Genomic DNA, 25,955 nt, shown 5'->3' on the forward strand with positions numbered 1-25,955 from the left:
ACCTCTGCAGTGGTATCAAGTCCAGCCAATCGGATCCAAGATCACCTCATTGGCATGCGTGGAACTCATTCATTGTCAAGCTAACTGGAGATATATTCAAAGCCTGATCAAAACCGGATAAAACCACACATGGCATCCTGAGTGGTAACTAGCTCAGCCTGACCTATAAATTTACTTACATCTTGCTCATTAATTAATCTTCCTGACACAAGCTCATATGCCAAGTTCGATCAAAAGTGGATCTGAAATATGGCTTCCAAAGTGATAACAACATCAGCCAATCAGGTGTAAGATCACCTCATTAATACAAAATACAATTATCTCATGCATTATCAAACTCATCAGATATCTTGGTGATATATATATGATGGCCAGTATATCTAGGTAGAGGAATAACCCAGGAGAACCCCCGAGAAAAACCACCAACCCATGGGAAGCTACTGAAAAATAATTAAGATAAGGAACAGTAAAGAATGAGCCATTTAACATATAGATGTGAAATTAAAATGCATACTTTCTTGCTACAAGCTGCAAACAAAACATAATGCCTACACACAGCAAAACTTAAACTTTAAACGTAATATCAAACTATTCCCATAACATGTTATTTAATACACATCAGTGTAATTAAAATGTGGTTGTTGTTGTTGTTGTTGTAGGGTTTAACACCATTTTTCAGCACACGGTAGGCTATACATGGCAGCCAGTATTAATGGTGCAGGAAGAACCCGGGAAAACCCCAGGAAAGAACCACCGACCCACGACACGAGAAGCTACTGGCAAGCTTTCTCACATACCCACATTGGCTGAATCCGAGACTCGAACCCATGCAGACAGAGCTGAGATGACAGTGATCTGTAATGGAGAGTGCTTTAGACCACTCGGCCACTTGAGGCCCCAATTTAAATGTAAGGTTCCTTCATATTAGCCATAATAAAACCCTTACACACAATCTCTGACCTGCCATATGCATCCATTGAGGCTTATGATGTATGGTTATTAGCATAAGTTACCTGTAGTTCACACAGGCAAACTATAAAGAACCCCAACAAATTATAAATGTGTCCATAGAATACAAATACACCACAACAGTGTTGAAAATGACCAGTGTTCCAGGTATGGCATATAGATGTTGGAAAGATGGACAAGGGTAATACTATAAACCCCTATCACAATCGCAGTGGAGCATAAAAAGTCCCCAACTGCCACAATCTAGGTGGAGCATAGAAAAGTCCTCAATGTGTGAGTAAAGGACATTTTCATTAAATTTGATTGCCAGTATATTATAAACATTCTGTGCTGTGAGGATAGTTTTATGATGCTATTGGTGATTGATGCATTGCAAAGGGCACTGCTAAGTACAACTTTGCTCATTGCAAAGGGCACTGCTAAGTACAACTTTGCTCACTGCAAAGGGCACTGCTAAGTACAACTTCGCTCATTGCAGAGGGCCCTGCTAACTACAATTTTGTTTAGGAGGGACATAAACTGTGGATCCTGTCTTGAGAAAAATGCTCTGAATGATGTAAGTTGCAGGAAATTTAATACATTCAATGTCAAATCAATATAAAGCTGTATACCAAATTTGGCTGAAATCCAACAAAACTTAGTAAAGCAATACTACAGAAACCAATGTCAGGAGGACAGGCAATCAGGGCAGTTACTCTTTTAACTGATAATGCAGAATGCTGGAAATTAAATTCACTTCATCTCATCAATGTAAAGCTAGGCTAGTTAAAATCCAACAATTCTTGGTAAAGTCACAAGGAAAGATAACTCGGTGGGTAGGATGGAGAGACTATAAAACCAGTAAACAGAGTGTTAGAAATCAAATAAATTCAAGATCGTATCAATATAAGTATGCATGCTAAATCTGGTTTAAATGAACAAATCCACAGTTACGTTATCTGCAGAAAGTTAGGAGGATGGAAAATCAGGTGCCATAACTCTAATAAATGATGTAGTGGAATGCTAAAATGTAAAACTTATTTAAACTTTTATCAATACAAAGCTACATGCCAAATTCGGCTGAAACCAAAAACCGTTGATAAATGAATGCAGCTATAAAAACCAAAAGGATCAGCAATAAAGGACAAAATTTCCTCAAAAACGTCATGGAATGCTGGAAATCACATCATTCAATCTCTCACCGACATAAAATTACATACCCAAGTTGGTTGAAATCCAAATAAAGATGTGCTGTTGAAACTAAAAGTCTAAAGGATGGGCAATCAGGTAGCATAACATGTTTAAATTATGTCATGAAATGCTGGAAATCAATACTCATTTAAGGTTTCATATAAAGACACATGGCAAATATGGCTGAAATCTAACAAATCATGGTCAAGTTATGTTGCTGAATCCAAAGTGATGAGGATAGGCCATCAAAGGGCATAACTTCTGTAAATGATATCACAAAACAATCAAAATCACAACCAATCAAGGTCTCATCAATGCAGAAGTGCAGAAGAAAACTGGTCAAAATCACTGCTGAAACAAATGTTAGAAGAACGAGATAAAAGGTCAGAAACTGAACTCATTTTGAAATTTCATCATTATTTAAGTTGCCTATGAAATTAGGCTACAACCCAATAATTCCCAATCAAGTTATACAGGCTTATGGACAGATAGATGTGATCATCACAAGTCTCTGTTGACTTTGCCAAATGGAGCATTACTAAATGGAGTACAGAAACGATCAGCATGGAAAATATGTAACATTCATGAAAGCCTCTGCATTCTGGTCACTTTGAGTTTTAAAGGGGAGATAACTCTTACAAAGTAACAATTCACTACATATAGTGCACAAATGAAAATTATACACCAAAAAATAAAAATCTAAATTCAAAGTACCATTCATGAAACCTATAGTGAATTTAATCTCCTGTATTCCACAATCAATTACAGACCTATTCAAACGATATAATAACCACATCTTGTACTCTGAAATTAAGAGAAAATTATATATGTCTAAACTTGAAAATGTATCAGGATAGAGGCCAGATGTCCTGTATACCATCACATATGAAGCTGACCTGCTGGGTTTAATTGAATATAGTTTGACTTTCTTCATCATACACTGGATTTGCAATTAACTTCTGTGATTCCTGTCTGATTTGATCAAACTACTGCTAGGGGTTGTTCCAACATTAAATGTAGACACGGGTAAGAAGGTACCTTTTCAAGGATTCCACCTGTTATTAAAATTTTACTGGACTGGTCAACATGGTACAGTCATAACAGTCTGGAACTCTGTATTACCTTTGTTTAATTTCGAATAAGTTCATTCCAACATCCAATTGTAAACCAGACCTAACTTATTAAAACCAGCTCTGTAAATTGAGAGGCTGAAGTGACTCCACTTGATCTCGTTCTAAATCTTTTGGGTCAGTCTGTTGTTTCTCAGAATGTATCAACTCCTATTATTCCAATCTGTAATGTTACAAATGTAGTTGAATTATTTAAAATGTTTAAATTGCGATATCACACTTACCCAGTTTGATCTTGTTTACCATCTCCAGTAGTTGTAGTTTCTGTGCATGTGTTAGCTCCTGTAATTCCAGACTGTGTTGTTTCCTCATTTGATCCAGCTTCTGCTGGTGTTCCTGCTTACTTTTCTCCATCTCCTGCTCTGTAGGATAAAGGACATGGGTAAAATGTTAGCTTTGCAAGTTACAAAAACTGATCACGATACCCACTTTCATACCGACCTTATCAAATGGTATAAAGAACTTGCTGCCTAGTCTAAATACAGGAAAGCAAATCACTTTAATATCAGGTAGTGAAGTGAAGAAATGCATGTCAGATTCCTCCTCCAAATCTAAATGGTTTATAGGTTTCTTGCCTCTATTCATGAAGCATATCATCTTACCATCCCTTCTTTACCACCATCCAATGCCAATGGTTCTGGATCAAACACTGTGAATACATGGGTAGGAAATCTATGCTACCCATTTTTAATTCTGGTGTTAAAATGAAATTTTTAAAGACTAATTTTGAACTGTACTGTCACATCATTTGAAGACAATCCATATTAAAATAACTTTGCAGATTCTCCAGTTCTCCTCCTATATTATACAAAGTGACATGGTTTCCATTACTACTATAAATAATTACCAGTTCATGTATTTCAAGTAAATGAATTAAAAATCATGATTTTCGTAATAAATTTTTAAAAAAAACTATAATCTTCATGAACCTATTCTCAACATCATCATTTCTATGAATCAATATTGCAGTGAGTAATAAAAATTATGAATCAAATGACGGGTAACGTGTCTTAAGAAATAGCAGAAGTCACTGTGGTACTTTCTATTACAGGGAAAAACAAGGGTTCCAGAGAATATTAGGTCTCATCACTGCATCATACTTCTGCATCCTCCTCTGCTGTACGAGAGATAATGATACAAAAGATCTGAACATTAGTGTATTATACAACAAAACCCTTTATTTGTGAATAGAATGTCAGTGAATCCCTTCAATGAACTCCTAATGCACCTCCACAAACTTCCTCAGTCTGACAACACAGTTATTAAATGATATTTTATATTCACTTTTTGGAACGTTGTTCAAACCATGGAAAACTAAACTTTGCGGCTTTCAAACTGTCTGCCCTCAATAAATCTTTGATAATGGAACGCGGCCAAAATCACTATAACCAATTCTGGGATTCATAGAGATTTTGGCAAAGTTTAAATGTTGTACTCCTTTAGGACATATGTCATGATGGCAGAATTATGTGCCAGTATGCTCTCATGGAGCAGACGTATATTTCCGTGGTAGCTGTGTGTGGACAGGTGGTTGTCTGTGTTCCACAACATTTGGAGTAACTCTGGAGGCATAAATATATCCAGTGACATAAGCAGTCAGTCAGAGGTACCTAGATGACCAGACTTTTTGCATAGAAAAATAATGCATATAAAAACTCTCTTGCTTCATCGAGACATTTGTGGTCTTTGTTCATTTTTTTCGGTCCCAAGTTTTATAATTTTGCTAGATGGCAGGAGATGGACACCCAAGCCCACCATTCTGGCAACTATACAAATGATGATTCCTGGAGGCTGGATTTGAAAAGGAACTCCAGCCATAAGTCAAGTGAGGCTTAAATAATATGTAACCTCATATAATTGGCAGCTAGGACTGTTTGTTCCTGTTGTTGTTGTTGTTGTAGGGTTTAATGCCATTTTTCAGCACATGATAGGCTATACATGGCGGCCAGTATTAATGGTGGAGGAAGAACCTGGGAAAATCCTGGAAAGAACCACTGATGCACGAGAAGCTACTGGCAAGCTTTCTCACATACTGACATTGGCTGAATCCAAGACTCGAACCCACCATGCAGACAGAGGTGAGATGGCAGTGATCCGTAATGGAGAGCGCTTTAGACCACTCGGCCACTCGGGCCCCAAGTCTGTTCCTGTAGATAAAGCTTTGGTTGCCAAAAGCACAACAGAATCATTTGCAATGGTTCCATGAACAGGCAACCAAGAACAACGAGAAGTGATACTACATTGAGGAGATTCAATAGTTGAAGGAATTCATGCACTGCGATGTGATTCCGTGAGATGGTGGAAACGATTCTCAATTCACATTTGTGAAGAGAAAAAACCCCAGATCTTGTTCACATGTTATAAACTGCATACCAAATTGGGTGAAATGTTGAAACTGGACAATATTGCTATTGTCATTGTTAGGAAATTCAAGGAAGGAGAGAAACCAGTAAATTCGTGTCTTGTCTTCGAATGTAACTAATCTGGTGTTTATTCTGTTATACTGTTATACTGTCTAGGTAGTGAGAAACAACTCTGTCAAAAATTCTTGTGAAGACCCAGAAAGTGATGCTGAAACCCAAAGCAAGTGCCCTGAATTGGTATACTGTATCCCTGAAAGCAAACATCAGGAATTTCCTTTAGAAATTATGCATTAGAACAAGGAGGCATGCATCTTTCAGATCTAACAGATTGTGAAATCTCTCTCATGAACTGCATTTACAACCATTTTCAGCACTTCCATTCTGAACCATGCTGCCTGTATGAAAAGGTTGAGATAGCTCAAATACATGACTGGCTGATGGGCACCATTGGCCTCTGGCAGTAGTTACAGCCCAGTGATTTTGCATTCTGAACAATCTTGTAAGAATGTCTATTTTCTGGTGCATAACACTGGCTCTGAATGGATCTTTTGGGACATCTGCAGATGATGGGGTCCTAAGCGATAGGAGAGGAGAATGAATGTGAAATGGAGACCAGTTTCCTCTATGGGTGTACCCTAGTAGGGACCTTCCTGTTTCTCTGCTCCTAGTTCAGGAAAGATCACTGAGGTCTCTGATGCTAGGCCTATGCAAGATTTATCTCTGGAGGAGTTGTGCTTGCAGACTTTCTCTACATGAGGCAGATGGAAGTGGACAGCAAAACATCTCTTTCTACTAGCTGCAGATTCAATAACATTGTCATTAAGATTGGTAAGTATGCACTGTGCTGAAATGTTAAGTACCCATGCCATTTGTGAAACTGATTCCTAAACATGGCCAGCAGGCATAATAGTAGGCAAAGCTCTGCTTGCTGGAAGATTGGCATGGATACAAGCATAGAACCTGTTGCAATGATGTTCTGGACTAACTGCTCTGTGTCGATGAAATGTTTTCAATACATCCCTACTAATCAGGGTTTTGACTTTCCCAGGACTGCTATGTCTTGCAATGTCTGGGATGATTGTAGCTAGCACAAACCATTATTTGAAAAGACCCAATGAAAATGGTTTAACTTATGAAAGTAGCTGGAACCCCTTTGTAGAATATTCAAGACCTAAATTATTGATGAAAATGTAATTCCTACAAATATATGAATGGCTTTTAGATCTACTTCAGGCATTCAACAAAACTAAAGAATGCATAGCTATTACTGCTTGGATAGAATGATTCAATTCAATGATAACAATTTTTGTAGGTAAGATATAACACATACATGTTACATGATAATTGGGTTTAGCAAGCATTTGTTGTGGGTAATACTTGGAGTAGAATTAAACACATTCACTGCTTTATACCATGTAGAATAGGCCAGAGATGCCCTAACATATGTTGTAAAGGCAATTTGTGCATGCAACCTTTTTCCCTGGGATGTACTCCGTAATGAGGCTCCAACTGAGGCCTTGCCATGGGATGTGCTCCATGATGAGGTTTCAACTGAGGCCTTGCCATGGTATGTGTTCCATAATGAGGTTCTACCTGAGGTCTCACCCTGGGATGTGCTCCATGATGAGGTTCCAACTGAGGCCTTGCCATGGTATGTGCTCCATGAGAAGCTTTTGTACTTTCAAAAAAGTGCAGATTATTTTAAAATATCTGACTTTGACTTTTTAGGTTAGAAACCCTTTTTCCCTTTATCTATGTTTTATGTCTTTCTGGGACACCTAAAGCTATCGGGCACTATATAGCTAGGATTATGTTGATGTGCCACTGAAGGGCATACATATATACATACATACATACATACATACATACACACATACATACATACATGCATGCATGCATGCATGCATGCACGTATGCACACACGCATGCACACATACATACATGCATGTATGCATACACGCACGCACCCATACATACATACATACATGCATGCATACACACACGCATGCATGCATACATACATAAAAGCGTACATACATACATACATATATACATACATACCTTTCTTCTTATAATGCCCTTCATTACAATGTGATCATGGATATAATGCAGTTCCTCTATAGACCCCATAAAAAATTTTATTCAAAAGGGTGACAAGTTGAAATAAAATAACAAGAAGATAATTATTAAGCCATTTTCCTTTATTCTATTTATTATTTTACATGAACAAATGAAACAAGTAAAAACTTTAAATATTACTATACAGGATAATATTACTATATGTATTTTGTTTAACTCACTCCCTGCCAAAACACATACAGATTGCCAACATAAATTTTTGCTACACCACTGTTTTGTACATATGAAATTCCCACTATAATACTGTTTAGTACTTATGAGGTTCTCACTATACCTTTGTTCAGTATATAGGAGGTTCTCACTATACCTTTCTTTGGTACATATGAGGTTATCACTATACCATTGTTTGTTACATATGAGGTTCTCAATATACCTTTGTTTGGTATATACAAGGTTCTCGCAATACCACTATTTGGTACATATGAGGTTCCTACTATAAAACTGTTTGGTACATATGAGGTTTTCACTATGCCACTGTTTATTACAAATGAGGTTCTCACAATACCACTGTTTAGTAGTTACAAGGTTCCCACTACACCATTATTCAGTACATGAGGTTTTCACCAAACCATTATTTGATACATGAGGTTTTTGCTATACCACTGTTCAGTACATATGAGGTTTTCACCATACCATTGTTCAATACATATGAGGTGTTTGCTATACCATTGTTCAGTACATGAGGTTTTCACCATACCATTGTTCAATACATGAGGTTTTTGATATACCATTGTCTAGGTACATAAGAGGTTTTTGCTATACCATTGTTTGGTACTTACAAGGTTCTCACTATACCCTTATTCAGTACATATGAGGTTTTCATGATACCATTGTTTAGTACATATGAGGTTTTTACTATACCACTGCTTGGTACTTACAAGGTTCTCACTATACCCTTGTTCAGTACATATGAGGTTTTCATGATACCATTGTTTAGTACAATATGAGGTTTTTACTATACCATTGTTTAGTACATACAAGGTTCCTGCTATTCGGCAGTCAATCATGGTTCTCACTATATACTGGTTTGGCACATAAGCACTTCTGGTTATACCATGGTTCACTACATGAGTTGTTTTTCCTATAATGTAAATAACACAGCTGGCTGTGACAGACCTAAACTAAAGTGTTGTAATGTGGGAGAGCTGTATTGTCTTTCAGATAATATAGGTCCCAGATGAAAGGTGGAACTCACTCAGTTTTGTTCTTGCTTGTTCCTTGGCAAATTTGAAATCAGCCAACTTCTGTTTTTGGTCCTCAATCTCTGCATTCAGTCGCAGCTGGGTGCGGGATTCAATGGCACTGTTCTGCATTGCCTGTTGCAAAAGACAAATGTCTCATTGAGATACTCAAAATTTTCCTCTAGCAATTGTTACAAACTTTCAACATACACTGCCTTCATACAGCTCTTTCACTCAGTCCTTTTTTTCCTTATATATTTTAAAGGAAAATATTAATTTGGAATGTTTTCTCTGGAAATGTCTCCAACATTAAATAAAACAAAAGAGCAGAACTTTTAATTTAATTGTAACTTTCAAACAAATCTTTATAACAAAAAAATATCTGTCTATTCTGACACATTTTATCTTGAAACCAAAATGTAATTTATTCATCATCCCATTTTTACACAGCATATTTTGATATTACCTCACCCTTTAAATATATTTTACAAAACTTCATCAATGTGACAGCATGGAAATTGTTTTTAAAATACATGGCATGATGGAACTTGTACAATGCTATATAAAATGCTACGTGTTGTCCAAATATCAATAGCAGGATTCAACATTTCCTTGATTTCAAACATTCCCAGAATTCAAGTTTACTAACTAGAAAGTGAACACCATGGGCTACATAAGCCATCTACAATTGATACTTCAATCTTAACTCTGGTGGCAAAATCAAACTAAAAAACACATCTTAGTGTCTTTTAAGCAATGTAACCTTTGAAGGAATGACGAGTGATGTGCTCAAAACCTCTGTCGCTAAAGGGAGCTAATTCTTACTTTATGTACAAATTGCCTGTGAGGGGAACAGTTTTTGACACTGCCTGTTTACACTTATGATGAGTTAAAACTTGTTAAATTTACCCAAACAATAATTTTTAAACATACAGTATTTTGTCAAACATAAATGAAGAACTAACTGTAAAGAAATTAAAATTAATTCATCTCAATAGCAACAATGTTTTACAATATGATTGCTGTTGATGACCCAAAACATAAAAATGTATGTCACCAATATTCTAAATTTACTGAATTTATTGTGATGCTAAAGATCATGTTATACATTTGCATATTTACAGTGAGGACAATCAAAGTGAGGCAGTACTAAAAGAATGAGGACAATGAAAGTGAGGCAGTACTAAAAGAATGAGGACAATGAAAGTGAGGCAGTACTAAAAGAATGAGGACAATGAAAGTGAGGCAGTATTAAAAGAATGAGGACAATGAAAGTGAGGCAGTACTAAAAGAATGAGGACAATAACAGTGAGGCAGTACTAAAAGAATGAGGATAATGAAAGTGAGGCAGTACTAAAAGAATGAGGACAATGAAAGTGAGGCAGTACTAAAAGAATGAGGACAATGAAAGTGAGGTAGTACTAAAAGGATTTTGGCAACGGTTTCAGTAGGAGGTACGCTCTCACCTCTGATGCCAACGTCTATCACAATAAAAGCTTCATAATGAAAATCTTCAAAATGAGAATTGAGAATGTGAATCAGTAGAAAGAATGTCACAACAAAGCTGATCCTTCTATGTTTACTCTCTACAAAGTCAAAACAACACACCTCCTCCCAATGTAAAAAAAAAGCAAGCAATTCATTTTTTCCAACTCTATAAAGAACCTAAATTATACTAAATCATATATTTTGTATGTAAGACAGCGTAAATTTTGCATCCCAGGATTCACTTTAATGAAGAGAAAGTAGACTATACAAAAGACCAATTTCACATAAAACTACTTGCTTTGAAAATTTTGGTAAATGCATATAAAGAAAGCTAGGAGCTTTAACAATTTTTTCAGTCATATTGCTATGATGTCTACAGTGTGACAGTTTATAGTGATGTCTAGCACTGGGGCATCGTGCCGCAGACATGTAGCATGATGTCCCACCCAGTCACATTATCCTGACACCAGGCCGACCAGTCCTTACACTAACCTCTTAATGCTGAGCGACAAGCGAGGCAGATGTTAGTAACATTTTTGTAAGTCTTTGGTATGACTTGGCCGGAGATCAAACCCACGACCTCCCGCATCCGAGGTGGATGCTCTAACCAATAGGAGAGAAAGAGAGAGAGTTTTACCTGTAACTGCTCACTGGCATGGTATCCCCTGAAGACAACTTTCTGAACCTGGTAACCAATCCTCTCTGCTCTCTGCATTAGTTGGGAATAACTCTCAACCTCACTCAACTTGTGTGTCACCTTGAGAAATTCATCATAACTGAAGAAAAAAAGATTACACTGTATCTAATTTATCTAGATGTTTCTAAAACATTTATGCCCACAGACAAAATATTACAACTGACAAGAAAATGTCTGAAAAAAATGCAAGCATTGCTTCATTGGAATTAAAATCCACTCTAATCAGGTCATATATTTAAAGAAACATTCCCACTGAAATCTCATTGGCTAGGTTGAGCAGTTTTTATGAAATTATGCTTACACACTATTGTACATCTGTAATACTATACAAACGGTACATGTTATTTAGAAGGAAAAAAAAAAATCAACTCATGATTAAATTTAGTATTGCAATTTTTAAGCAGCAATTTTAACTTGTATCACAATCATGTTTGAAAACAATGTACAGATTGGTCATTGATGAGTGTTGATTGCAAACCAAACTTAAATGACAATCAAAATCTACTCCCAAGCTAGACTCCAAGTGGAAATATATTGTATTATCACTTGTGGCTTCACCGCTCACGACAGTGTTTCCATTTTTCTTCAAATATGTTTATATTAACTACTCAAAAAAACTTGTATGTCCTCCATATGTTTCAAGTCTGATCATATTATATCGGAAACATGGCCTCTAGTGTAGTAACTAGCTCAGCCAATCAAATGTGAGATCACCTCTTTGATAATGTGTTGATGTCGCTCAAACTTCAACTCATCTGAGATATTAATGAACTATAAACTCATATTTCAAGTCTGATCAAAATTAGATCAGAAATATGGACTCCAGTGTGGTAAAAAGCAATTGTTGACAGAGGAACAAATGATAATAGATGATGTATGGTACACACTGGGTCATCCGATAAGCTGAACTGGTCTTAAGGCCAGGTGAACTAATAGTCCAAGAACAAAGGTAATTAAAAAGTAAGTTGAAAATAAAGTAATGCATGCATCTTTGTATCTTTTGCTAGTGTAACAAAAATTTACTTTTTTCACATTGATGTATAATGTGTGGTGTGATGTTTACCTTAATCTAGAAATGAAGGCAATGACATCTGCACACAAGGCACTGAAATAAAACACAATGTTTACATACATTATCAAAATTTTAGTAACAAATCATGAAAGAGAAAAGACTACAAGTAAACAAAAATTCCAATTGTGAACGATTTTTGTTGTTGTTGTTGTTGTTGTAGGGTTTAACACCATTTTTCAGTACATGATAGGCTATACATGGTGGCCAGTATTAATGGTGGAGGAAGAACCCGGGAAAGCCCAAGAAAGAACCACCAACCCTCGAGAAGCTACTGGCCAGCTTTCTCACATACCCACATTGGCCAAATCCGAGACTCGAACCCAAGCAGACAGAGGTGAGATGGCAGTGATCCATAACGGAGAGCGCATTAGACCACTTGGCCACTCAGGGCCCCTCCAAGACTAATTAATCTCAATCATTGATCAATAATAACTTAGTGATTTAAAATTTCACCTACTGGCATAAGATATGAATAGAATCAGTATCAGATAAGATTACTTGAATCAATGCCTATTGTTTTTACTTATGTTTACAGACTGCATATAAAATGACCATCCATTACAGCCAGGCTATCATCCCATCATGAATTGTCTTAGTAGTAGATCGATATCATGAGACTGATAATGGCATAAAGGTTATTCAGCTGTCAGATGTCATCATGAGACTGATGATGGCATAAAGGTTGTTCAGCTGTCAAATGTCATCATCAGACTGATGATAGCATAAAAGCTGTTCAGCTGTCAGATGTCATCAGGAGATTGATGATGGCATAAAGGTTGTTCAGCTGTTAGATGCCAGCATGAGACTGATGATGGCATAAAGGTTGTTCAGCTGTCATCATGAGACTGATGATGGCATAATGGCTGTTCAGCCGTCAACTTTGTTTCTGATTACTGTTACTTGCCAGACCTGCCAACCCTGACAAGTCTGTCTCAGTAAGGCAATTAATTTATTTCGGTAAGATTGACCAGTTTTCAGTAAGGTTTAACAAAATATTAATAACTGCTATTGTAAAGCTGGAAAATATAATTAAACGTTTGACGTATCGATGATAAACATTATGTTCAACTGAAAAGTTTGTAATGTACACATAGACTTTATTTACCACTAGTACAGCTGCACAAACTCTAGTTCCAAACCCTATGCAGCTCAATGACTTGTTGCTATCTCTCAACTTGACATAAATCTTGGAAATTTTTTCCCATTTCTGATGACGATGGCAATCATATCTCCCACTACAAGACATACTCAAACTGGCATGTGATGTCCAATAAACATAATTGTGTCCTTTCCAGCTTTTACTCACAAGAATCTGAATACCTCTTTTTATTCTTTTGTGTTGATTATTAACACTTTTCTAGAAGCTTATTTTCCCTTTCATCTTAAACATGCAATTCTTTCTGGTTGCCATTTTTAAAACTTCTATAAACAACAGTTTGATCATGCAGACGCTTCTCATGAACAAATAGGTGCAGTTGTTTAAAGCATCTGGGGTGCTGCTGCAAAGCTAGTCTGGTTCCCTGATTTTGCTAATTCTTAGATGAAACCAGAATAAAAAAAAAAAAACAAACATGGATGAACCAATTATCCAGATTTTTCAGCAATGATCATTTTTCCATAGTTTTTGCTAGTATGCTGTAAGTCCATATTTTAAGGGTAACTTTCATAAAACTTATACAAAATCATAAAAGTTGATAGGTCTGACATGCTGACACCATAATCAGCAAATTAGCATATACACTGTCAAAAGTTACAATTTTAAGGGTCACAGTCTGAGTGAGCAAATAAACTGAATAACTGATATCTGGATAATAAATATTTTATGGTATATTTCAATACTTTTATCTCTTCATGAGAAGCTATCTCTTTTATAAGGCCATATTTACATTCCAGAAGGAGTGGGATGATTAGAGGAGAACCACTGTATTTCATTTGAACTAAAAGTGATTGATGTTGTTGTTGTGGGTTTAACACCCTACACTTTTCTCTTTCTTTTAAAAAAGTGTTTGCTGTTCTGAAGTTTCATTACTATGTTGTATCCTCTGAGAGGAGTCTTGTTTCATAATTTAAATCCGCTTTGCATAGCATATATACATGCTTATAAGTTGGGTCCAACTGTGAATTGCTTGCAGCCAGACTGGCCCATGCATAATGTACCTGCAGTTTGTGAGGAGTATTAGGTATAAAAAAACAACACAGACCCTGATCTACATGCATATTATGCAACATCAGATCAATGTCTATGTTATCTGCAGCTGGAACAGACTTATAAATGACTAAATAAAAGACATGTTTATTCACAAAACCTACGCTATTAGATTCGCTGACTGATCAACAACTTGGCTTTAATGACAGCTTATAAGTCAGTACTTAATCTTACACTGATCTGTAAGGGGCAAAACTAAAAATACCCATCAAACCAAAGTTAATGGTTGATAATAAACACACAACAAAAAAATCAACTCACTTTATCATATCAGCAATCGGATCATGGGTTGTGTCCAGCTGAAAGTAAAAAGAACCAAATAATACAATCATTATATTCTGAACTCTCGACTACAATTATAAGCACACAAAAATATCTAAAACTGTTGTCTTCTTTTCCCATTGCTGAAAAAAGAAGACCTACTTCCATACAATGTGACATGATCATTACAGAATCATCCATTGAGAACTCAATTACATAACCGAGTTTTATTTATCCAAAACAATACAAATTTGAAACAATCAACAAAATATAGGAGTTAAATTTCCTTCTATTTATGATAAATTACTGCATATATTCGTCAGGTCCAACTGCAGAGACTCAGATCTGCCATCATATATTGTGCCAGCAGATCTGGGTCTATGAAGTTTGTTGGACCTAATCAGTAGATCAAACAGCATAGACCCTGATCTTCCCATCAGGTTCTATGTTGTTTTCAATTGGACCTGATTCATAAATTCAGTACATACAGTATGTGCTATGATAGTGAACCTATCAAAAAATTACTAAAGATGAACTAATACCACTTCATTATAATAATAATACTCTACTGATAAAATCTGGAACTTAAAAAAATGTTTCATTTTTATAAGAAGATCGTCCAAATTTCTATTTAATGTCGACAACAGTAATAAAAAAAAAACAACACAAGTGTATATATACTTGATCGGATATTAAGTCCAACTGCAAACAACACAGACCCTGATCCACTGTCATATAATGTGCTGGTAGATTAGGGTCTATTTCATTTGTTTCACTGATTACTTGTAACAAACTGCATGGAACCAGATCTGCCATAATATTATGCAAAGGCGGGTCTAGGTCTGTGCAGTGTGAAGTAGAACTCAACTCACAAGCAAAACTAATATAGATGGTGTGTCTTTAATAGTAGGTGTAGCGAGTATAGATGGTCTGTCTTTAATGGTAAGTGTAGATAAGACGAGAAGCCTTATGCATGTAGGTGATGACATTGTTGTACCTTATTGGCATGATAAAAGTAAAGCCCAGACAATACGTGTGGAGTTACCAAACTTTTGCACTTCTGGGACTGAAGGTTCAATTTTCATTTTCCATATATAAAATCATACCATTAATGACTGTCACGCCCTTATAGTTACAGTACATTATAATATTTTACCAAACTGAATTTGTGTTAACTAAATGAACTTATTAAACAGATTTTTAACATTATATCTTATTCAATGGCAATATGAATGCTGTACAAGATGTAGCTGTCAATGAAAACAACATTTTTAAAATTGTAGATGTCAAATTAAATGTTGTTCTTGTTGTGGGGTTTAAGCACATGATAGGCTATACATGGCAGCCAGTATTAATGGTGGAGGAAGAACCGGGGAAAACCCCGGGAAGAACCACCGACCCACGAGAAGCTACTGGCAAGCTTTCTCACATACCCACATTAGCCTAATCTGAGACTCGAACCCACGCAGACAGAGGTGAGATGGCAGTGATCCATAACAGAGAGCGCTTTAGACCACTCGGCCACTCGGGGCCCCCAGATTAAATGTACATACATCTTAAGCTTCTGAAAATGCTTGTAATTTACAGGACCTGTTGCAGATTTTCAAATGCATGAGAGTTTTAGAGTGATAAAAAATGAAAATTTGAACAATTGTAGTAAACAAAAGTTCTTTCTTTTAAAAAAATTTGGAATAAGGAAGCTTGAAAGAAAAATGAACAGAAAAAGAAATCTCACCATCAGCACCACATCTTTCAGTGTGTAGAAAAGCATCAGTTTGATGGTGATCATTGTGTCATCTGTTGTCCTCACTTCATGCACCTGGAAAAGCATAGGAGAAATTTGTCACAAAACAATATAACTTTGGACTTTTCTGAGTTACCAATACCCCTCACCTTTTATGTTCTGGCTATTCTCTCATTTCACTCTGCCCAAATCGGCTCAAAACTGACACAACTACAATTATTACAAACAGTCACTAAAACATCCACACATACACTCACCTAGATAGGTAGCATTACAATGTCCGCAAGTTTTCTTTGAAAAAAATTATAAAACTAGATCTTGGCAACAAAGCCACATCTTGTCTCAACCTAATTAACCAGTCATTTTACATTCTATCAATCCCAATCCCTAGCTCACACTTCCAGGTAGAACAATCTCCTAAATCTTTAAGCAAATCTATCAATTTCATAAGCCAACATGCATGAACTTTTGTTTGTAAATTAACTGGATTATTCATATCAACAGTACATACCCAATTGTCCATGTAGGTGTTAATTGGATAAAAAGTTCTATATAGTTCCATTTTTCACTTTTCAAACAATGAACAATTGCAAGATGTGGTAATCCATCAATGTGGAATGTTCACTGAAGAAAATTAAATTTACAAAATATTATAGGGGGCCCCGAGTGGCCGAGTGGTCTAAAGCGCTCTCCGTTACGGATCACTGCCATCTCACCTCTGTCTGCATGGGTTCGAGTCTCAGATTTGGCCAATGGGGGTATGTGAGAAAGCTTGCCAGTACCTTCTCGATGGTTGGTGGTTCTTTCCGGGAATTTCCTGGGTTTTTCCTCCACCATTAATATTGGCCGCCATGTATAGCCTATTGTGTGCTGAAAAATGGCGTTAAACCCTACAACAACAACAACAACAACAAAATTTTATACTGAATCTTAAGTGTGACAAATATGGGACTCCCTGGCTATGGGAAGATATGGTAATATAATAAAGGGTCTACTTTTGTTTAAACAATCTATTTAAAAAAATAACAGTTTTTCAATTGTTTTTATTTCTTAAATTAAATCCATGAGAAGCCTTACTTGGCCTTTGCATTCAACAAGTGTCAAGAACACATTATCATTGAATTAGCAGACTCAACACTAAATGTACCAGGATAAGTAAATGTAACAATACAAGAAGAAGAAGTCAATGTAACAATACAACAAGAAGAAGTCAGTGTAACAATACAAGAAGAAGTCAGTGCAACAATACAACAAGAAGAAGTCAGTGTAACAATACAACAAGAAGAAGTCAGTGTAACAATACAACAAGAAGAAGTCAATGTAACAATACAACAAGAAGAAGTCAATGTAACAATACAACAAGAAGAAGTCAATGTAACAATACAACAAGAAGAAGTCAATGTAACAATACAACAAGAAGTCACTGTAACAATACAACAACAAGAAGTCAATGTAACAATACACAAGAAGAGTATCTCAAAATACTGATGCTCAAATGGGTGAAGATAATTTCCAAGAATTCAAGACAAAACAATTTCTTCCTAATAACTGCTGAGTGTTGAAGCCATCTCTGACATTCATCAATGATAAAATGATTTTCAAATTAGCTTCTGTGTTAGGCATAATAGATGTCAGATTGGCACTATTTTTATAAGACCATGTTGACTTGATATGAAGTCTTTTGATGCAAACTTCATGTTATTATGACCATCTATTCAGGAAGCAAAATGACAGTAAGATCTTCAAGACAGCTATCTTGGTAGTCATATCATGATAGGCACCATTTTTAATTAAATCCAACTAGGTGTCATAAGAAATCTATTGGTAAAAGCTCATGTTGATATAGTCATCCATTTGGGAGGAGTAGAGACAACAATATTTTCAAGATGGCCACCTCAGTGGCATTACTAAGGGTAAGTTGCCATCATTTTCACTTAGAACCATACTTGGCACCATAATAACTCTTCTGATTAAAGAAAATTGTCAAATTCCATTTACGAGGAGTAGCAACAACTGAATTTAAGGCTGCTAGGGTGACAATACTGGATATTAGATTTGCACTATTTTCCTTTAGGACTAACTAGGCATCATTAGAAGTCCTATGGTGAAAGTGTACAATTGATATATCTAGCCATTTCAAGAAGTAGCAAAAATAAGAGTGTCCAGATGGCCACTGTATTGGCCATTTTTGAGGTGAGATTATAATTATCATTTATGACCAACTAGACATTATAATAAGTCTTTAAGTGAAAACCCCAAGCTGATATGGCAATTCATTCATAAGTAGTTATAAGATTTCAAGATGGCCACTGTGGCAGCCATACTGGATGTGTGAGCAGTACCACTTTCATTTAAGACCAGCTAGACATCATAAAAACGTCTTTTTGGTGATAATATCGCTTTTCATTCATGAGGGGTAGCAATAACAAGATTTTCAAAAGAGCTGCTCAAGTGGCCATATTCGACCCCAATTCTGTGACGGCTGTATTGGATGTCTAAACAGCACAAACCATCCTACAAGCTCTTCTGTTTTAAAAATAGATGGTAATTTAGCTACTGGTTGGTTGATAATGAGAAAACAGATAATTGCATAAAGGACAATGGAGAGGAAAAATAAACATCTTACATTGTAATAGAATTGATCAGGAATGACTGCCAGCTGGGTGAAGACATTATGACTGGGAATCATGCGGGCTTTGTTCTCTGGATCACTGCCATGCCATCGAAATTCATGAAGCCTGAAATTATATAATGTACGCAAATCAGCTTTAAATTTCATGTGAGAAATGGGCTATGGTTAACATATATCAATAAATGGACACTGCCTTGACAAAAAATGTTGCTCCTGCAATCCATAAAAAGTATGATTTATTCTGAAGGTTCTTTCATCCTGGAATCAGTCTCTTTGAGCTGGGGCTGGATATTGTCACCTCACAACAATCTGAGAAAACTTTGTTTCCCTTCATAGACTATCAAAGTAGTGCACATACTTGCATGAACAAATCCATCAAACACTTGTTCAAAGAAATGTTTCTTTCAGAGGGCTTCATTGAAACGAGTCATATTTCTGGGATGGGATGGAAAACCTGTGTGTGTGGTAGTTTCTGTGGCAAGAAAAAAGCAGGATTTTCTTGGGAATCTTTTCTTCGAGATTCAGTTGGTTGCTGATCCATGATCTCTCCCACTTGACAGGAGCAATCAGGATTAGTAAGCTCAAGGATTCCCCCACTTTCCAAGTGACCTGGGAGAAAAGTAATAGAATGAAGACCGTTCAAGTCAGTTAAAGGGTATAAACTGCCAAAGCTTTTGGATCAGTGGGAAGGTTGGTAGTGTGGCATTCCACCTCATGGGTAGAAATGTGTATCTTTCCACAAGCTGGTAGATCAATGGAAGTAACAAATGGAATTGGAAAGTGAGTGTTGAGCTACCCTGCTGAGTACTTGAGCCAGATATGAGACTGACTCCATGGCATGTTCATCAGTGGAGGGAGGCCTCAATTGTCGACTCTAGGATATCTTTCAGTTGAGCATGTAGCAAATAGTTACAATACTATGGATAAGTTGTTGCTTGTTGCGGAAAGGTTTCTAATCCATATGTACTGAAGATAACATTGACATACCCAGGAATACTATATTTTTCTCTTTCTTAACAGCCAGGACATCAGTATGAAAAATTGGTGTGTTTGTTTCTTAGAAATTAAAAATGCCTGGACTCCCATTTAAATAGAGATCTTGATTTCTTCCAATTGTAGAGTATGTAATTGGTAAATGCAATAAATTACTCTATCTTTCCAATTAACATTGCTACTAGACAGCTTTGTATGAGATTAGAAGATTTTTATTATCCGACAAAGAGTATAGTGTTTATTGTCTTCTGATAGGTTAAAGAGTACAGAAACTTAAGTAGTAGCAAGCACTTGTCTTGTTAGCATTTTGAAACTGGATGTCTAGGTTTTTCTCTTTTTTGTTAGTGTTCACATCTCTTCTAATCACTGTAGTAGTGGAGGAGTTGGATAGAAGTGATGATGCAATTCCATAGAGATTCATTGGGCTCTCAGTGGTTTTGGGATCTGTCAGATTGGTATCCCGCAGAGGGTCACCTTCACTTCCGATAAAATAGTTTCTTAAGGAAGTGATGACTGAAAGGATTTGGAGATGTACCGTCCCATCTGCTTGGGGGGGATCTAGTTAACCCCAGTCCCTGACAGGTTTCATTACTATTGTAACTCATCTGAGGGAATTGATGTGGCTGATACATTTGTTCAACTAATCTTTGTTTTGTAGAAGGCCTGAGTGAAGTTAGATGGAGTTTCAATGTGAGAAGAAAAACCTGCTGAAACTTTGGTCTTTAAGATGCCTTTCTAAGCAATGAAAGATGTCAGCATCTTGACCAAACTTCTGATTGTTTAAATGAAAACTTCTCATTCTTGGTAAATTGACTGAATAGAGAAGAAGGGGTTGCAAACATACATCTTCAAAGTCAGAAATGTGGAGCAACAAAGAAGCCTCCTGAAATGGTAGAAATTACTGAACAGTGGAAACAGGTAACCATGGAGAACAAGCAAGATTGGAGTCCATCCATGTTGGGAATCAGTAATCTCCAGGTATCATCAAAAGTCTCCAAGAAAGGTAAACAATTGTAACTGGTACGATTACCATTTAACTAGTACCAATGATGGAACTGTCCAGTCTGTGTTACTATTATGGGTCCAGCACTGGATATCTTGAGAGACTTTATCACCACAAACACTGCCATTTGCAATATGTGATGGCAACGGGACCTGGGCTGGAAGTAGCATGACTTTGTACCTGACAGAACCTGTATCTTGCTTTGGGGACTGGGTAAGTTGAGAAGAAAGCTCATTGTATCAGAGTACCATATTTGCCGGCCTATAAGTCAATGTGGAGTATAAGTTGAACCAGCAAATTTAGCAAATTTTCCATCCTTCATCCTTTTATAAGTCGATGCTGAGTATAAGACAGGGCCAGATCAAAACCTCGTAGTGTATTTTTCACATCATTTCACACAGCATCGCAAATTTTTTCCTACCTGCAACTCAGTAACCTTTCCAGTCAGGATCATTAAATGTAACTAAAAATACTTAATTTGTTTCACAAGAAGTATTTTAAATGCATTATGTACTTTTAGCAACATATAATGATGTTGACCTAAAAATTTATTGAGTTACAGATAAGATAAAACTTGCAATGCAGTGTGGAATTAAATAATAATAACTTCCAGTTTCATAAATATTAAAAGTATCACTGTATACTATTTCAGATTACCAGCAATAGGGAAAGTGCATCATTAATTCTAAAATGCATTGGGGGGGGGGGTAGAGAGATACTGAGAGAAGGGTACTTATGTATTCCATCGCATTCTTCTTCATGCATCTTGTGATCAAAATCAAATATGGTCCAATATGAGAGAGAAAGAGAGAGAAAAAAGTTCAGCTTTTCGCAGATATTTTTGCTCTTTTCTTTAACTTACTGCCCCTGTGTTGCTGAAGCTTTTGTCAACGAGAGAAAACATTAATAAATGAAACAGTAAATGCAAACTATAAAAATACGTACCATACTCATTAAGGGTTTAAATATTCACAATAGTTATATCTTTATTGTCTCCATTAGGTTAAATCACAAGACTGACCATTTTGCATGCTGTCTAATTTTCTTTGCAAGTATCACAACCTCTCTATTCATAACAATTAAGATTTTGTTTAAAGTGCATGTACTCTTTCTGTACTTACGTGGCAACTGTTAACTGTTTTTGATCTTTGCTCATGCTAGATGTACTTTAAATTGCTGTTGGTTCTGTTGGCAAGTTCAAGAATGTCAATGGCTGAGAAATTTACAATAGTAACCACCTGGCATATCCTTTAACTATATGGTGTGGTATTCATAGTACCCATGGGTAGCCTCATTTCCCTATTGGTAAATTATTGTTTGTACTCTTGGAGAATTATTTTCCATACAAAAAATATGATAAAGTGATTTGGATGACATAATCTATATATAAGTTGATTTGGAGTATAAGAGCTAAGATTTTCTGGTCAAAAAGAATCGTATTAAAGGCCAGAAAATTTGGTAATGAGGTGAATGGGCATAAGTTGAGTTGAGTTGAGTTGGTGCCTGAGCTGGAGTAGGCATGGTATGTGGCTGGTTGACACATGAGCATAAGGCCTGGTACAAGCTATTATGTGAAAGATCACCATAGCCTGAATGTACATGAGCTGATGGGTTGTGCAAGACTGATTAATGTGAGCAGCTGTACCATGCCAAGAATGGCCCAGTTGTCTGTTCGATAATGATAAGTCAGGAAAAGAGGGATGGCAAACTGGGCAATGAGGTCACTACAGTATGAGAGGCCTGTGGTGGAAAAAATGCCTGGGCCCTGTTCTTTATTGGCAACTTCTCTACCTCAAGTGACTGTGACCTTAAGAAATTCACAACTGAGATAGTCATTGGCAATTCTAGCTTTCTGGCTTTCTTGCAAGCTTTGGACAGCAGAACTATTGCCAATCTGTCCTCCATCCATTAAGCACAGATTTATATTGCCATCATCAGACTGTTTAAACAGTTTACATGCCCCACTGTAAATAAAGACAGCAAAAGAATGGTATCTACATATATAATCAGTAGAGCACCATGCTGGATTTACAATGAAGTGGATGCAAGAAATTGAATAAATGGCCAAGAAAACTTCAAATTAATGAACATAAAATATCATTCATTTGAAACAAATGCAATAATTACAATGGAGCAAGTCAGCTTACCCAATGATGAAACAGACAACTGAAGTGCAAAATATTTTATCTACAATAAGGACAGTGCAAACCTCAATAAAGAAAACAGATGGAGTATACTTTCCCATGAGAAAACACCCAAGGATTGATCAAACTTGTGAAATTGTGTAAAATGGAAGTTATTTTCAAGGCCTATTAACACAGCATGTTGACCAGGCATGAGTGGAAGTAGTACCTGATGAATGATGGGATTTGGTGTCAATCATGCCATTAAAGGGGAGAACACTCTAGTTTGACTTATGTTTTGGCAAGCAGATGGCATTTCACAGTACACTAACTCCTAATGATGCTTGATACCTGAAGAGTATGAGAAATGTTAAACACAACACTGAACATAATGGAGTGTAAAATCTGGAACACAGTGAACTATTTTCGTCCATGCATGGTGTTAAGAATTCTAACTCAAATCAGACACCCTTGCAGGCACAAAACTAAATGCAAAAATAATCATTATCCCTTCCACTGTGATAAAATGTCATAATTGTGGTATAGTTAACCTTGTATGGGGACCGAATACCACAACAGTGTAGTCTTATTTTTAGTATTGACCTTTATCCTGCATGAGTTAATATGGCACAAACCAATGGCATATCTTTTTCCATATTCAAATTTTAACTTAAAGTAAACAGAAGTGCTGGACAATAAAGGAAAGAAAATTTGATTTCAATTGTGCCAGAAATTGAGGAGATAATTGAAAATAAAAAATACAAACAATAAGGTGACCGATTCTTAATGAGAGTTTTCAGAAATTTCAATGGCAGAAATTGAAAGTGACCTTCAAATACCCACTGAAGATGAAAGCGGGTGTCACTGCCTAGGTGATCCCTCTACCTGTCTCCTGTATGGGACTAACAACTTGCTTGGTTCAGATGATAAAAAGTTCATCTCTCAGTGAGTCTCAATAATACAGACACAGATAAAGTTCCCACCACACTAGGTGGTTCCTCTACCTGTATTCTGTATGGGACCAACAACTTGCTTGGTTCAGATGATAAAAAGTTCATCTCTCAGTGAGTCTCAATAATACAGACACAGATAAAGTTCCCACCACACTAGGTGATCCCTCTACCTGTTTTATGTTGGGGATTACCTCACTAGTTGACTCTGTGATAATGAGTTAGACAATTTACAAAGTGATTAAGAGATAATAGATATCATCAATCAAGAGACACAGACCCATTACAATCAACTAAAATCTTATGAGTCTAGGGCAGTCGCTGTAATTTACAAACCCTGCAAAAATATACTTGCCATTCTTCAGGCTCAGGAACAAAGAGATTGGGACCCTGGACAATTCTTCTCTGAACACTTCCATCCTTTACACGCTTGTACACAACAATCAGGTGGTTTGCATCAATCTGAGTGGCCTTATGGAGCGAGATTTCTTCATGTGATAGTGGATTGAAGAACAAAGAACATGGTCTGAAAATAGATGATACATTTTAGAGGTGGATTTATCACAGGGTCAGATGCATAGATAATAAAAATCAACAACACTAAACATCGGTCACTTGTCTTTTAAGGATGGTATTTATTGTGAAGCCTTATTAAGTTAGTCAGCTTTTGGAAAATTGACACTTATGGCGCACCTTGAAATGATATGATGATTTCATTAGGACATCATGAACGTGATTTTGATCTCTGCCTATTGTATGAAAACGCTATGAAATCTGAGAGAGACTGGACATAAAATTACATTCTGTGTCTTCCTTAATAATGAAAAATAAAAATTCTTATACAGTTTTAAGAATCAGAGTACTTTGAGAGAAAATTAGAAGTCAACAAATGTACACATATCATTGGAAATCTTCTATAGAGATTTATGACCATTTGTCAACCTGTGCAAACTTCAGGAATTTTTAAATACCCACTGTGCTATTATTTTATGATCAATCAGTCACAGTGTACTATATACCCTTTTAAAATTCTGCTGACTTTAGTTTTTAGAATATGTTATTTCTGGACATTTTTACCTCTTGTCAGTTATGGATATTTTGGGGGTCATTTCAGTATTTAGTATTGACCACTTTGAATACTTGTAGATCTTCAATTTGTCAATCATTTATTAAATAAAATTCATAATTTAAATAAAATTCATATAGTAAACAAAGATGCCTAACTTTTTTTTCAAGAACTAATTAGGTCAAAAGGGCATGCATCAAGGATTAAAAACTGGTCACAATGGCTTATATTCAACCATAAATTCTTTTTTTTCAGGAATTAAATGAAGTACAAGTCTGAAAGAAAGGATTTTTCATTTTTCGTCAATTTTACTGCCTCTATATCCCAACTGAGAAAAAGAATATCATCAAATGTATCATATGCAACAAAATGCAAAATCTCCAATTTATTTTAATGTCACACAATTGCAACAATGTACCAGCACATCAGGCACCACACAATTCATTTCATGCATAATTTCAAGCAAACAGCAACAACCCTGATCTATGACCACATTATGTAAATTTTGCATATCTAGGTCCATACACTGTTCATAATTTAGGTACATTTGGCATTATAAAATACACTCATGGATTTAATGTGGGATATTACTTATATTGATGCTATCGATGACCAATATCACTTCATACAGTTAAAATTGTCAGACAGAGAATGCTTTCAATAAAAACAATGTATCTGGCAACTTAATATTATCAGGCTGCCCTATGAGAGTCGCCGATATTGTCTTGACATCACTTAAGTGCACTAGTGTGAAGTGTTTGTGAAGTT

The 25,955-nt window shown here is 36.2% G+C and overlaps 1 protein-coding gene across 2 annotated transcripts in view; it reads right to left on the reverse strand.

Moving 5' to 3' along the window:
* Positions 1-25,955, reverse strand: part of LOC149793410 (uncharacterized) — a 74,177-nt gene that overhangs the window by 9,033 nt on the left and 39,189 nt on the right. For both annotated transcript variants that reach the window (XM_089967397.1, XM_089967396.1), the window contains exons 4-11: positions 24,477-24,647; positions 19,047-19,158; positions 16,412-16,495; positions 14,677-14,714; positions 12,201-12,242; positions 11,078-11,216; positions 8,967-9,087; positions 3,494-3,631 (exon numbers count right to left, since the gene is read on the reverse strand). In XM_089967397.1, the coding sequence (XP_089823523.1) occupies positions 3,494-3,631; positions 8,967-9,087; positions 11,078-11,216; positions 12,201-12,242; positions 14,677-14,714; positions 16,412-16,495; positions 19,047-19,158; positions 24,477-24,647 (845 nt within the window). The remainder of the gene's footprint in view (positions 1-3,493; positions 3,632-8,966; positions 9,088-11,077; positions 11,217-12,200; positions 12,243-14,676; positions 14,715-16,411; positions 16,496-19,046; positions 19,159-24,476; positions 24,648-25,955) is intronic.

Source organism: Sinohyriopsis cumingii, chromosome 8 (assembly GCF_028554795.1).
Source record: "Sinohyriopsis cumingii isolate HCF-2022 chromosome 8, ASM2855479v2, whole genome shotgun sequence".
In the NCBI taxonomy this organism is placed as follows: Eukaryota; Metazoa; Mollusca; class Bivalvia; order Unionida; family Unionidae; genus Sinohyriopsis; species Sinohyriopsis cumingii.